We start from the raw sequence: 13309 nt of genomic DNA, 5'->3' as shown, positions 1-13309 counted from the left end.
GAAGTGACCATAACTCAAGTGTATGTACCATATAATTTTGTTTACGAGTTCCTCCGGAATCACCAACACCCATCTGGAGTCGTCCGGGGCTCGTTTCTTGAATAATCTTCTATTGCGCACTAAGTAGTACTGGCGTATTCCTACATTCTCCTTGTCCTCCCACTTCGTCTTTATATCTTTCAATACTGCGTCCTTATCCTGTTCGTCCGCTATACTCCCTAAAGAGGTGGTAACAAAATTCTCGAACGCTACATTCTGTAAGTATAGGATACTAAAATTATTTTCACCCAGTTCCCTTTCTTCTGTGTGAACCAAACCTATAGGAATGCGCGATAAAGCGCCAGCAATTACATTTTTCTGTCCAGGAATGTATTCTACAGTGAAGTTATATTCCTGTAGGTATAGTGCCCAGCGTCCTAGTCTCCCATGCGTGATTTTTGTGCTCATCAGAAATTGGAGTGCACGATGTTCAGTGTACACCTTGGTGGTCCTCCCAAATAAAAAATACCTAAATTTTGAGAATGCCCAAACTATCGCGAGTGCTTCGAGTTCCGTCACAGAATAATTTTTTTCACATCGAGAGAGCACCCTGCTCCCAAACGAGATTGTTTTCCAAGTTGTAATATCATCATTTCCTTCCGTTTGAAACAGTACCGCACCTAATCCTGACAAGGAACTGTCCGTCATTAAACAGAATTCTTGTGTCAGGTCGGGATGCACGAGGATGGGAGCCTCTACCAATGCCTTTTTCAATTTATAAAATTCATCCTGTGCCTCTTGATCCCAGACCCACAAAGCGTTCTTCCCTGTTAGTCCACATAGACGGGGTGTACCAAGTACACTAAAATTTATAAATCGCTTATAAAAATTACACAGGCCTAAGAATGCTCGCAACTGTTTTTTATTTGTCGGCATTGCACACTCCGCTATCGCCGCAATTTTCTCTGGGTCAGGTTGTATTCCATTTGCTGAGACAATATGGCCTAAGAATTTTATGTTCTCTCGTCCAAACTGTGACTTATCTAAGTTGACTGTTACACCTGCCTTCTCAAAAACATCCAGTAGTCTGTTTAGAACGTCATTATGGTCCTCCCACGACTTTTCCGCAATTAATATGTCATCCACGTAAATTGTCACTCGCTGTTTCAACGCGTGGATCGCTAAACTGTTGTCCACTATTGTGTTGCTAACGGACGTGGGACAATGCGTTTCTGCCTCTTGGACCCTCGAGAGTACCTGCTGGTGCTCCCTTTGGCATTCTTCCCTCAGCTCTTGGAAATTCCTAAGTAGCCGTTCTTCGCTTTCTTTAGATTCGGCATCGCCCCTCCGCTTGCTCTGTTCTAAGGCTTGCAGACGATCATCGATTTGTTCAAATGTACGGCCTAATTCTTTCATAATATCACTTTTTATCTCACTTGCCAGATTGTTTATTCGTTGTGAGATATCATCGGACACTCTCTGCATCGACTTGTCGACTTTATTTGTCTGCTGGATTAGTTTTTCGTCTATTTGTTTGGCTAGCTCTCGGATCGATTTTTCGGATGATTCTTTTTGTTCTCGGAACGATTTTTCTGATTTCTGCGTCATTTGTTCCCCTAGCTCGCGGATCGATTTCTCTGTGTTTTCTTTATTTTGTTGCAATAAGGCTTTCATGAGTTCTGCTAAATCAATTTGGTTAGTTGGAGGCAATTTAATTTCTGGCTCTGCTGTGAGCCCGTCCGTGCTGTTTTGCATTTCGTCTGAAGTATTCCCCATTGCATTTTCGGAACCGCCCGACGCGTTAATATTGGAAATCAAATTATCCCCTTGGTCCATGTTGCTTAAGTTGTTGGACCGCTTACTTTTAGCTTGGTTACGTATTTGCATTAGTGCAATTTATACTCAGTACGCAACACACTAATCACAATAAATGTGTCCCCCAAAAATTACGACAGTCACACGAAAGATACCCAACCTAGTACACACTTTTTCACACGCAAAACAAATTTTTATCTTTGATCGAAACAGTGGAATATACAAGCGAGAATAAAAAACACACAGACATATAAAACACACAAATATAAAAAACAAAACAAGACAAACAACGCAACGCCGATCAACAACGCCGTGAATCTTTTGAAAGTCTGCTCGGAAACAACACAGAAGTTGTTTGAGCGCTGTAGGAAAAAAATTAAGATTATAACACGCTCGCAATCTAACGTTTCAGAGATTCCAGAGTCTAGCGGAATCACAGAACAGGGTCGGGATGTGTAATGTTGTAACTTTATTTTGGTATGATGAAAGCGGTACTGACTGACAATAAAACCGGGTTAAAAGCCGTGATCTGTCTGGGGACGTTAACCGTGGATTACTGGGCAACTGTTTCATCAGATATTTAGTCTAGGTTTACCAAGCAGACTAACATTAATGATAATCTTTTAATAGTCATACAAAACCGGTAATATATATATATAAAAAGAGAATTTAAATAAAAAGAAAGAAATCAGTTTATATTTGGAAATTTATTTTAAGATTGTTCATTGAAATCTCAGCATATTATACGTGAGTTATAACTCAGCTGGTGCCTTATTTACGATTGAAAAATGTGAGATTGTAATCTTACGGAACACAAAACATGGAGCCAAGATTGGGAGACTGCATACGACACTGCATTCATAAAATAACTCACGAAGAACATTGAAACATAAGCAAGAAGAAATTAACCACAACCAACAGATTCAGTTTTTACCCAAAGAAACTACGTTCATACCACAATCCTGTCCGTCATGTAATTACCACACACTGGTATACTAAATTCATATTAACTCTTTGTGAAGTCTTCGCAAAAAGAATAGCTGAGGGCTACTTTGATGATTACACCACATGCTCCACGTGGTCAACTTGGTTTACACAAAGCGTACAACTCCACAATAATTTTGATAGTTAAAATACATTAGATCGAAAAGCAATTGACAAAAGCAAAACCTTGAACTGGTTACTAACGTCTTACTATTAACCTGATGGGTCAAACAGTTATATAAGCACGTGGTAGTGGTCTCGCAAAGTACACCCCACGTGGACTGAACATAAAGAAAAGTTGCTATATTGAAAATATAGTCAAGACGAGACGTTATAATCACACAAGCATTCGCATTTAAGATTGATGAACTTAGTTAGAGTTACTGATCAACACGTGGTTCCACTTTACTCACAAAGTAGTAACAAAGCAACAACCGGAAAATAATATGAACTTCACACGAGAATTACACTACGCTGCAATTTAAGATAACCTTAGATATTTTAGAGTTAAAACCGAAATAAAGATGATTAAATTTTCAGTTAGGCTGAACTTAACAAATCCATTGTCCTATGGACTTAGCAGACACGCGCTTAGCCGGAGATCTTACCACTTCAGACGCTCGCCACGGCCACCCTGCAACTGCCCTACTGCCGAGTGTGCTTCCTGAGGGTGGCTCACAAAGACCAACGGAAGTGGCCAGAGGGGCAGCTTCCTATACCAACATGACAACGGACGGACAGAACCATACTAAGGATAGAAACCTCTTTGCTTTTAGGAAGCGTAGCTACCTGTTCCGACGTTGGTCCTACTGTTCTCTAGCAGACAGGCTTGTCTGCTACCCTCAAGCATGCAACTACAAATACATTTGCTCATTCATCCTCTCACACAGAAGGGAAGGGGGATGACAGTATCTTATCATACACAGTATATAACAGAAAGCGGATGTAGGTTCCGTATGAGACTGTGTGACATGAATTACATATAAACTGTGTTTTAAAGTGTAGTAGTGTGACAGATCGTTCTTGTTTATGTGTAAAAGTAACACGTTCCACTACTCAGTCTCCTCCCAGATAGTCAGAAACACCACAGTAAATTTAGGAGAGGAATTTACTCCATAAATGACAACAGATTTAAGAAATTAAACATGAAAGGAATCCAACAGAGACCTTTCAACATGAAGGAACTACGAACAGAACATCAGGTGTTCCACCTATAACTACCACTAACATGTCATTGCAAGTACAGCAACCATACAATGAAATCACTTAGTTCGCTTTATACAACTCACAATATTTTCGCGATCATCATGTAGCTCGATCTTTAGGTATTAAAAGATTTTCGAAGTCTTGGTGTGAAAAATACGTACCAAAAGGCCACAGAAATAAATAGCGTAATCCTGCAACTCGCTATGAGATACAATAAAAATAAACTTGCTATATAATATAGTCAATCATTCTAATCATAAGCCGGCCGCGAATCGCCGAGAGGTTCTAGGTGCTTGAGTCTGGAACCGCACTGCTGTTGCGGTCGCAGGCGAATCCTGCCTCGGGCGTGGATGTGTGTGATGTCTATAGATTAGTTAGAATTAAATAGTTCTAAGTCTAGGGGACTGATGACCTCAGATGTTAAGTCCCATAGTGCTTAGAGCCATTTGAACCATTTCTAATCATAAAATTCCTGAACAAGCCGTTGAAGTCACAAGAGCTATAAAAATAGGGCCATGTACACTACAACACTCTATCTATACAGTTTATACTACACTGAACCGTCAAAGAAACTGGTATAGGCACGCGTATTCCAACACAGATATATGTAAACAGGCAGAATACGGCACTGCGGTCGGCAACGCCTATGTCAGACAACAAGTGTCTGACGGAGTTGTTAGATCGGTTGCAGCTGCTACAATGGCAGGTTATCAAGATTTAAGTGAGTTTGAACGTCGTGTTATAGTTGGCGCACGAACGATGGGAGACAGCATCTCCGAGGCAACGATGAAGTGGGGATTTTCATGTACAACCATTTCACGAGAAATCAGGAATCAGGTAAAACATCAAATATGCGACGCTGTGGCCGGAAAAAGATCCTGCAAGAACGGGAGCAACGATAACTGTAGAGAATCATTCAGCATGACAGAGTAGCAATCCTTCTACAAATTGCTGCAGATTTCAATGCTGGGTCATCAACAAGTGTCAGCGAGTGAACCATTCAACGAAACATCATCGATATGGCTGCATAAAACAAAGCTTTACGCCACGCCTGACTGGAAACATGTTGGCTGGTCGGACGAGTCTCGTTTCAAATTGTATCGATCGGATGGACGTGTGCGGGTATGGAGACAACCTCATGAATCCATGGACCCTGCATGTCACCAGGGGACTGTTCAAGCTGGTGGAGGCCCTGTAATGCCGTGGGGCGTGTGCAGCTTGAGTGATATGGGACCCCTGATACATCTAGATACGACTCTGACAGGTGACACGTACGTACGCATCCAGTCTGATCACTTGCTTCCATTCATGTCCATTGTGCGCTCCGTGGACTTGGAAAACTCCAGCAGTAAAATACACACGTACAGTTCACTTCATTGCAGAAGCACATGAACAAAAAACAAAAGCTAAATTAATTTACAGTTTATCACACAAGTGCTGCTGCTGCTCTGCTGCGCGTGCCCTCGGCTCGGTGGCTGCCGCTCTATTACCCTACTATACGTATATGTGCTTGAGTCCGTGAGTGCGTGTACCGACAGCATAGTGGATGACTTGTTCAACATGTGTGCACCAAATATGTCTCACATAAAGGTGTATTGGCTTACTGTATATAAATGGGTATCTGTGTTCATGTTGAATAAGTCATACAAAATGAAAATGTTAGATTACTTGTCCAGCACAGCACAGTACCGGGTATTGAAACTACTCGTGTTAATATTGCGCTTGCATTTTTCAACTGCAAGTAATCATTTCGTGTCTATAGCACTGGCCAAAAATGCTCATCTCTTTAAATGTCGCGGTACATTCACAGTTTACTATGGGTCGGCGTCAACCCATTGTACGCATTAGTTCAATTCACTCAAGTTCTTCACATCTCGTCAGGATCGCGCCACACATAAACCCATGGCCAGGCACACTATGCTACGGCCACGCAAGTGCACCGAACACCAGCTCCCCATTATCGATAGTTCATCTCGACACAAGACCAACTCTTATCACGAAGATTACATGCTAATACATCGAAACTATATGAGTTAAACGTAGAGGAGATTTGTATAGTATGGAATAGTCGAGTTATATGGAATACTCGCGTTTCTCCTGTGTTAGATACGGCTGCGTCGTGGGAATACAGTACACTACTTGTGATACATTCCATAATGCTCTGTACTTGTTGTTGAGCACTTGCAAACATTGCTTTGTTCACTACTCAAGAAAGTTCCTGTTTGCGTTTTGTGAAATTGCTGCATGTAATTTTTCATGAATTTGTTTTAATTATTAAATGTGTATGTTAGACACAGTATAATAGGTATATGAAAACAATACAAACGTGCACCATATCACAGTTCACAATTTATCAACCTACAATGATACGCTATGGACTGCTATGCCCTCTTCAATCTTTGTCTTACGTAAAGGATATCGGTGTTAATGCCTAGAGATCAGTTTGCTAAGGCAATACGTAAATTCTCAAACAAGTTGAAAAAATTATTTTTAAAAATTAGCTCTCTGAGAGTATTGAGTGAAAACATTTGCAAAATATTAAAACCAAAGCTGGTAGCTGCATGTGTAGCATGTCAGTCTTGTGTTTGGATGTCTTAGTTTCGATTCTCTCTGTCAGATTGTTTTTCTACATCTATTTAGCGATCATAAATTTATTATAACTGAGTCATATTTTAACAGAAATTTAATCTTTTTAATTTTAATTACTGATTAGATGAAAGCATGAATATTTAAAATAAATAAAAATTTGGTGTAGAGATGCGAAACATTTAATACAAAATAAAATATTTCTCTATTGACTGAACAATATTGTTGATAAACATAATTTTTTGACATAAGAGTAAGGCCTTTCGTATATCTATTTGAAATTGCTATTTATTTCCTCGCTATTAGTGATTAAAAGTGAAAATATGTTATTTTTACTAAAATCACGGTTTAATAACTGTTAATTATGATTTCACCAGGCGATCCATAAGATTCCACACTAATTGAAGCAGCTGATAAGTAGTCGAAGTACAACTTTGGAACAGGAATTTATTGTCTTGGAAGTGAAAGCTTTGCGTTGTCAACAACAACAACAAGAAGTACGAATGCACACATGGCCTGAGTCAGGAAAGGTAGTATACTGTTTATTCAGCAATGTTGTGCAATGCAGAAGGTGTTCAAAATGACGACCACCACATTTAATACAGGCATAATATCTTGATAGAAAATTCGGATGCACTTTAACAAGTACACAAGGCATTGCACGAGCATCATCAGGCGCTGCAAGTGTTGTGAACTGATCTGGGAATGGGCGTGGCGCTTGACATGTGTCGTCAGATGTGGATGGAGCAGATGGATTATTTTCTGTTCGAGTACATAACATACTCAGTGCCAAATATCCCAGGTGATCGATCGGAGAGGAGGTCCAAATGCATGGCCAACTTCACTCCCTTCATTTGACGCTTTTTTTTTGTGTGTGTGAGAGCATGTCAAACTTCCCATGTATGTGACAGCAGAAGCGTTTGTTGGCCAGAGACAAGCAGCATCTGACGAGGTTCGCCCCATATCTCATGTACTTGGTGGAATGCAATAGAATTTTCTACAAAGATGTTATGCCATGGAGGTCGTCATCTTGAACACCCTCTGCAATGTACAACAATTTTGACTGAACAGTACACTATCTTTGATGAAATGAAAGTAGCGTTTACATTGATTATCCTTGATGCTGACATTCCAAAGCCTTCGCTGCCTCACGATTACTTCAAAGACCATAAGTTCCTATTCACAGTTGTTGTGTTTCAACTCGTCCATGGCCTCCTTCAGTCAGTGTGTAACTATTTTATCACTCTGTGATAAATTAATTAGCGATTATTAAATCGTTGAATTATGTAAATAAATAATATTGTTCAATCTCTAGAAAAAAGTTATTTTCCTTTCGCTGTTTCACATTTTTGTACCAAATTTTTATTTTCTTTTATTACTCATTCTTTGCTGTAATTAGTAGTTTAAGTTAGAAAGATTAAATTTCTATTAAAAAGTTACGATTTAATATTTATGCAATGGAAAATCCAGGATGGAATAATGACATATTATGAAAAGGATAATTGCTACTCACCATTTAGCGGAGATGCTGCGTGACAGATAGGCAGAACAAAAGATTTCTAGTAGGTACGCTTTCAGCAACGAAGGCCTTCATTTGAATTAGACAACGTACACACACTCACTCACGCAATCGGAACTCACACACACTTGGACACAGTCTCTGGTCTACCAAGGCCAGCTGGCCTCAGCAGCCAGAGACTACGACCATGGGCCGTCCTGAGTGGCCGAGCGGTTCTAGGCGCTTCAGTCCGGAACCGTGCTGCTGCTACGGTCGCAGGTTCGAATCCTGACTCGAGCGTGGATGTTTGTGATGTCCTTAGGTTAGTTAGGTTTAAGTAGTTCTAAGTTCTAGGGGACTGATGGCCTCAGATGTTAAGTCCCATATTGCTCAGAACCATTTGAACCATTTTTTTGAACTGCGGCTATGTGTGTGTGAATTGCGTTTGCACAAGTGTGTGTGCCTGTGTGTGTGTGTGTGTGTGTGTGTGTGTGTGTGTGTGTGTGTGTCTGTGTGTTTGTGGGTGTGTGTGTACGGTGAAGGCGGTTTCGGCCAAAAGCTTACCTACTGACAGTCTTTTCATCGTGCCTATCTGCAACTCAGCATCTCCACTACACGATATAATATTTGTCATTTAACATTCCCATTTGATAATACGTATACAGGGTGACTGAGCTGCCCATAGCCAAGAGTTTTATGGCACTTACAACGCCTTCAAATACCACGCGCAAGACTTTCATATTCATTCAGTCACTACATACAAACTGTTAGTCCTATAGAAAAGCTGAACAGATCATTTTTGTAGGAAATATAATGTAGTTAAATTTTGTGCACGTATACGTTTTCGCTAGAGGTCATAGTTTTCGAATTATTCAAAAAAAAAACGTACAAAGGTGACATTCAAACGTGTTTTTTCTTAAATAAATCGAAAATTGTGACCCCAGTGAAAACACAGCACAGTACAAAATTTAGCTACATTAAAATTTCTAGAAAAAAGTGCTGTTCATTTTTGCTGTAGGGCTAAAAGTTTTGCCCATATGGAATGTGAGAATATGAAAATCTCCTAGGTGGATTTTGGACGGGTTGTGGGTTGCATATAACCTATATTAATAAATAAAAGTAGAAATTAATTGCTACTGTGGTCAAAGACCTTCAAATACAAGAATCAAATGCTATAGACTCAACTACTGGCAATCCTTTGATTTTTTTATTTTAAGAATTGTGTTGTATCAAGGCTCCTTTGAAAAAAAAGAAATTTTTTTTGTTTACCACTACTACTACTAGGCAATTACTGTTTAGCGCTACAGGAGCTTTATACTGAAATGTTTCCCACACCACCTTTTATTGTCTTTCTATGTGTGTGAGTAACTGTATGTTCACTGTTGTGGGTAAATACATACAACGTACACAGGGCGATGTGTGAAACTGATAGCGATTACACGCTTCCGCTGTTGTAGAAATCTGCTCCAGATGCTGCAGATACCGTGTTGAGCTGAAAGTGGTAACCAAAGTACGGAGAAATATTCTTCGGGGTTCTGTTGCATAGCAATCAGTTTGCTTTCAGTTCTGAGAAATGTCCAGGTACTGTTGTGGATTTGAATGATCCCTGAAGTGACTTCTTTTCCGAAGAAAACATCGAACTATTTCACTAGAACTGAACGCTCCCGTCGGAACTGTTCTCAAGCTAGTATTTATTATTAAATCACAATAGAAGTATATGCTGGGTGTATAATAACAAGTACCTTCTTGAAATGAACAATATTTTATTGTTCTATCAACTGATTTCCTTCCATATATACAGATATTTTACAATGTGAATCAAAAACTCGCAATGGCTTCGATTGTTACATCACAAGAATGGCTCTCCTCTGGTAAAATTTACTCTTAAGAAGAACAAAAGCTCTATATCCTAAGAATAATTATGTGAGCGCTGACCGCCACAGAGTAATAAACAATATATTTGTCTCTCTCTCTCTCACTCTCTCTCGCACTGTCACAGCAAGTTACGCTGCATGATACATCATAGTTGTACTGCTTTAGGAAATTGAACTTATGTGCAGGTAGTGACCTTCAAATGCTGTAAGCAGAAAGAAAGGTCGGGGAGGTTTAGTTCGTGAGGTGGGCCTAAACTGTGTTGGAGACGCGGCGCCCGTCCTGTTGTCGACGTTCCGCAGCGCCGTGGTGCGCCCCGGCGACGCCTGGACGGCGCCAATGCGAGGCGTCGGGCTCCCCACTGCCCTCCGTGTCGTGGCTGCTCGACGGCCACCCACTCACCTCAGAGGGCCACGTGCAGGTGCGTGTGCGGGCAAGACACAGCGACGCTGCGGCAGCTTAGGCTGAGGTTGGAAGCAGGGGAGTGCAGGGGGGCGCGACCCAGCACACAAGAGGTCCCCCTGTTATGTAATGAGGCAGCCGGGTAGCGGCGCCGACAGGCGCGGCGAGCCAGAATGAGCGAGACATTCTTTGTCCACTTCTGGTGCGCCGGTTGGCTGCACGCTCTGCTCACAGAATCGAGGCGCACACCCTGCAGACTTTCTCAAACGATTGTAAAGAAACTAACCGGCAAAACAAAAACAAAAAAAGTCTAAAACTGACATGATGAGACCGTGGCTGAGTACAGTTAATGTAGGTTGATTCTTACAAAGATGAAGATAGCAACCAGACACTATTAATAGTGCTATTTATTGTAACCGGTTTCGAACTGACAAGTTCGTCATCAAACGGCTGTTCACAAGATTCACAAGATGCACTTTACATTATCGTCAGTTTCTGATTTTTATTCTTCCACTGTGGCGAAATATTCTTGGTGTGTTGGTGCCCTACGGTAGAAAACAGTGTTAGAAGCGCCCTATGTGAATATAACTAACCTCAAAACGTTTAAATACAGAGCAAACAAATATGTGAGGTAAGTGGTTATGGTACTTACATCGAAAATTTCGCACAATTTTCTTGCAAGGTTGCAGGATTGTATTTTTCAAATATTCAAAAATATATGCAGCATTTATATGATTTGCACATGACCATATTGTGCATACCACCAAACACACACACACACACAACAAAAAGTATTTGCCACATGTTAAGTTGTCACAAAGATTGCAGTTTTACAAAAACAGTAGTGCCAGTGATGTTTTCTCTCAGAGATATTGCAATATACAGATTGCTTTGATTTCACAGTATGACTGTTTTTAAAGAATAGACATAACATAATGAAAATTAAAACACAAAGATAAACCTAACATTATGAGCATATAATATTACAGATGAAGCTGACAGATGTAGTAACCAGCTTGTGTGAATGCTACTTATATGGTATTATGTAAATACTGTGCTATATACAGGGATCGACATAGAGGTGAGATAAAATTAATATGACACTAACAATTATGTAAACATCATATGGCACACTGAAATTTTGAATCAAGTATAGTTGCAATGAAGTGTGACTAAGCAGGTAGCTACATTTTCGTGTAACACAGTGCCAAAGAAGTTCTTGTATTACATTATGTACATTGCTTTAATTTGAAAATGAATTTTTTCCCAAGGAATCAAGGTAACATTCTAAGTATTTATATTACAAAGAATAAACGTTACATTGTGAACATACCAAATTCAGTGACCATTAATTACAAATAAATTGGGAAAATGTGGTGGCCAGTGTGTATGAATGTTACTTATATGGTATTGTGTAAATGCAATACCATAAACAGGCAACAACATATACATGAGATATATGAATAATGTGACAGTAGAAATTATATTAGTGTAGTATGGCACACCACTTTTTTTAAATCAATTTTACAGTTGCAGAAATGTGTGACTGAATAGGCAGCCATATTACAATGTAATACTTTGTTTGGATTGTTGATTGCATGTTGTTGTTAAAAGGAGTAGTGCTTATTTATGTTTTAAACTGGGTAATAGGTGTGTGAAATTTTGTAGAAAGGTTAGATTGGCTAGCTCTGTCTGTTCATTGAAAATGTGATGTGGTGATTTGCTTTTATGTGTATATATTTCTATCTCTTCAAGAAGATTCATGAGCCTACCTTTCTCAGCATGATGCAATATTTTGATGTGGTCTTCAATGTTTTTTACTCCATGTTTACCGAGAGTTTTGGCATTGCAAAAGCAGATTCTGAAGGATTGTTCAAATTTACACCATCTAAATGTCCTTTGAATCGAATCTCAAAGTTTCTCCCAGTCTGTCCAATAGAGAAGGAGGGGCATTTTGGCATCTGAGTTTATATATACCTGACATTTTGTATGGGGGGAGGTTATTCTTTCTGTTATCAATGGTTAGCTGCTAAAGTTTATGGTTTGCGTGGGAGCTTATATTTAATTTAGTGTTTTTGAAAAGATTACTTATTTTATGGGATATGCTCCCTAGAAAAGGAAGTGAGACGTATTTTCTGCTACTTTCTACAGAATTTAGTGTTGACTGTATAGATGTCTGTTGTGGACCTTTGTTATCTGCTGTTTTCGGATGTTTTGTGATAATTTATCAATCATGTGATGGTTATACCCACTGTTTAGAGCTATGGCTTTGATGATACTGGTTTCTTTATGTTGTTCAACTGGTCCCAGTGGCATTTTATGCAGGCGATTAAGTATGGACCTGAAGTATGCCATGTTATGTTGGTTTGGATGTCAAGATGAGCTGTTGGTGCACATAGGTGTGGCTGTTTGCTTTCTGTAACTTTCAATGTGATGTTTCTGGTTTTTGCTGGAAATTTTTAAATCTAAGAAATTGGTGCTGTTATTGAATTCATGTTCAACAGTGCATTTGATGTTGTTGTGCATGCTGCTCAGCTTGGATGCTAATGAGTCAATTTCTTCATTAGCGCCATCAAAAATAATAATTGTATCATCTAAATACCTTTTATAGTAGATGGTTTTGCTGTTGATGTGACTGTTGGTTTTGAAAAATGTGTGCCCTAAGTGCTTAATGTAAATGTCTGCTAACTTCTCAGCTAGGCTGCTACCCATTGTAAACCCATCATTCTCTTTGTAAATTTTGTAATTAAAACTGAAGTAATTGTATGACAGCACCAATGTAACTCAAGTAGCTCGTAGATTTCTGCCATACTCAGTTTCGTATGTTTAAGCAGATTGTTCTTGATTATATTTATGGTATCCTGTATGGGGATGTTAATTTACAATGTCAAGCGATGCAAATCTGGCTGTAAGTGGAATGTGCAAATGCTTAATTTTGTCAATAAGCTCATACTTGTTCCTAACGGA

At 39.5% G+C, this 13309-nt stretch overlaps 1 protein-coding gene across 1 annotated transcript in view; it reads left to right on the top strand.

Annotated features, from left to right (window-relative positions):
• Positions 1-13309, top strand: part of LOC124585254 (Down syndrome cell adhesion molecule-like protein Dscam2) — a 156198-nt gene that overhangs the window by 38491 nt on the left and 104398 nt on the right. The window contains exon 3 of the mRNA XM_047131382.1: positions 10243-10361. Coding sequence (XP_046987338.1) covers positions 10243-10361 — 119 coding nt within the window. The remainder of the gene's footprint in view (positions 1-10242; positions 10362-13309) is intronic.

The sequence above is a fragment of the Schistocerca americana genome, unplaced genomic scaffold (assembly GCF_021461395.2).
Source record: "Schistocerca americana isolate TAMUIC-IGC-003095 unplaced genomic scaffold, iqSchAmer2.1 HiC_scaffold_49, whole genome shotgun sequence".
NCBI lineage: Eukaryota > Metazoa > Arthropoda > Insecta > Orthoptera > Acrididae > Schistocerca > Schistocerca americana.
The sequence above is the reverse complement of the archived record's forward strand: the minus strand, read 5'-3'. Positions and strand labels throughout refer to the sequence as shown.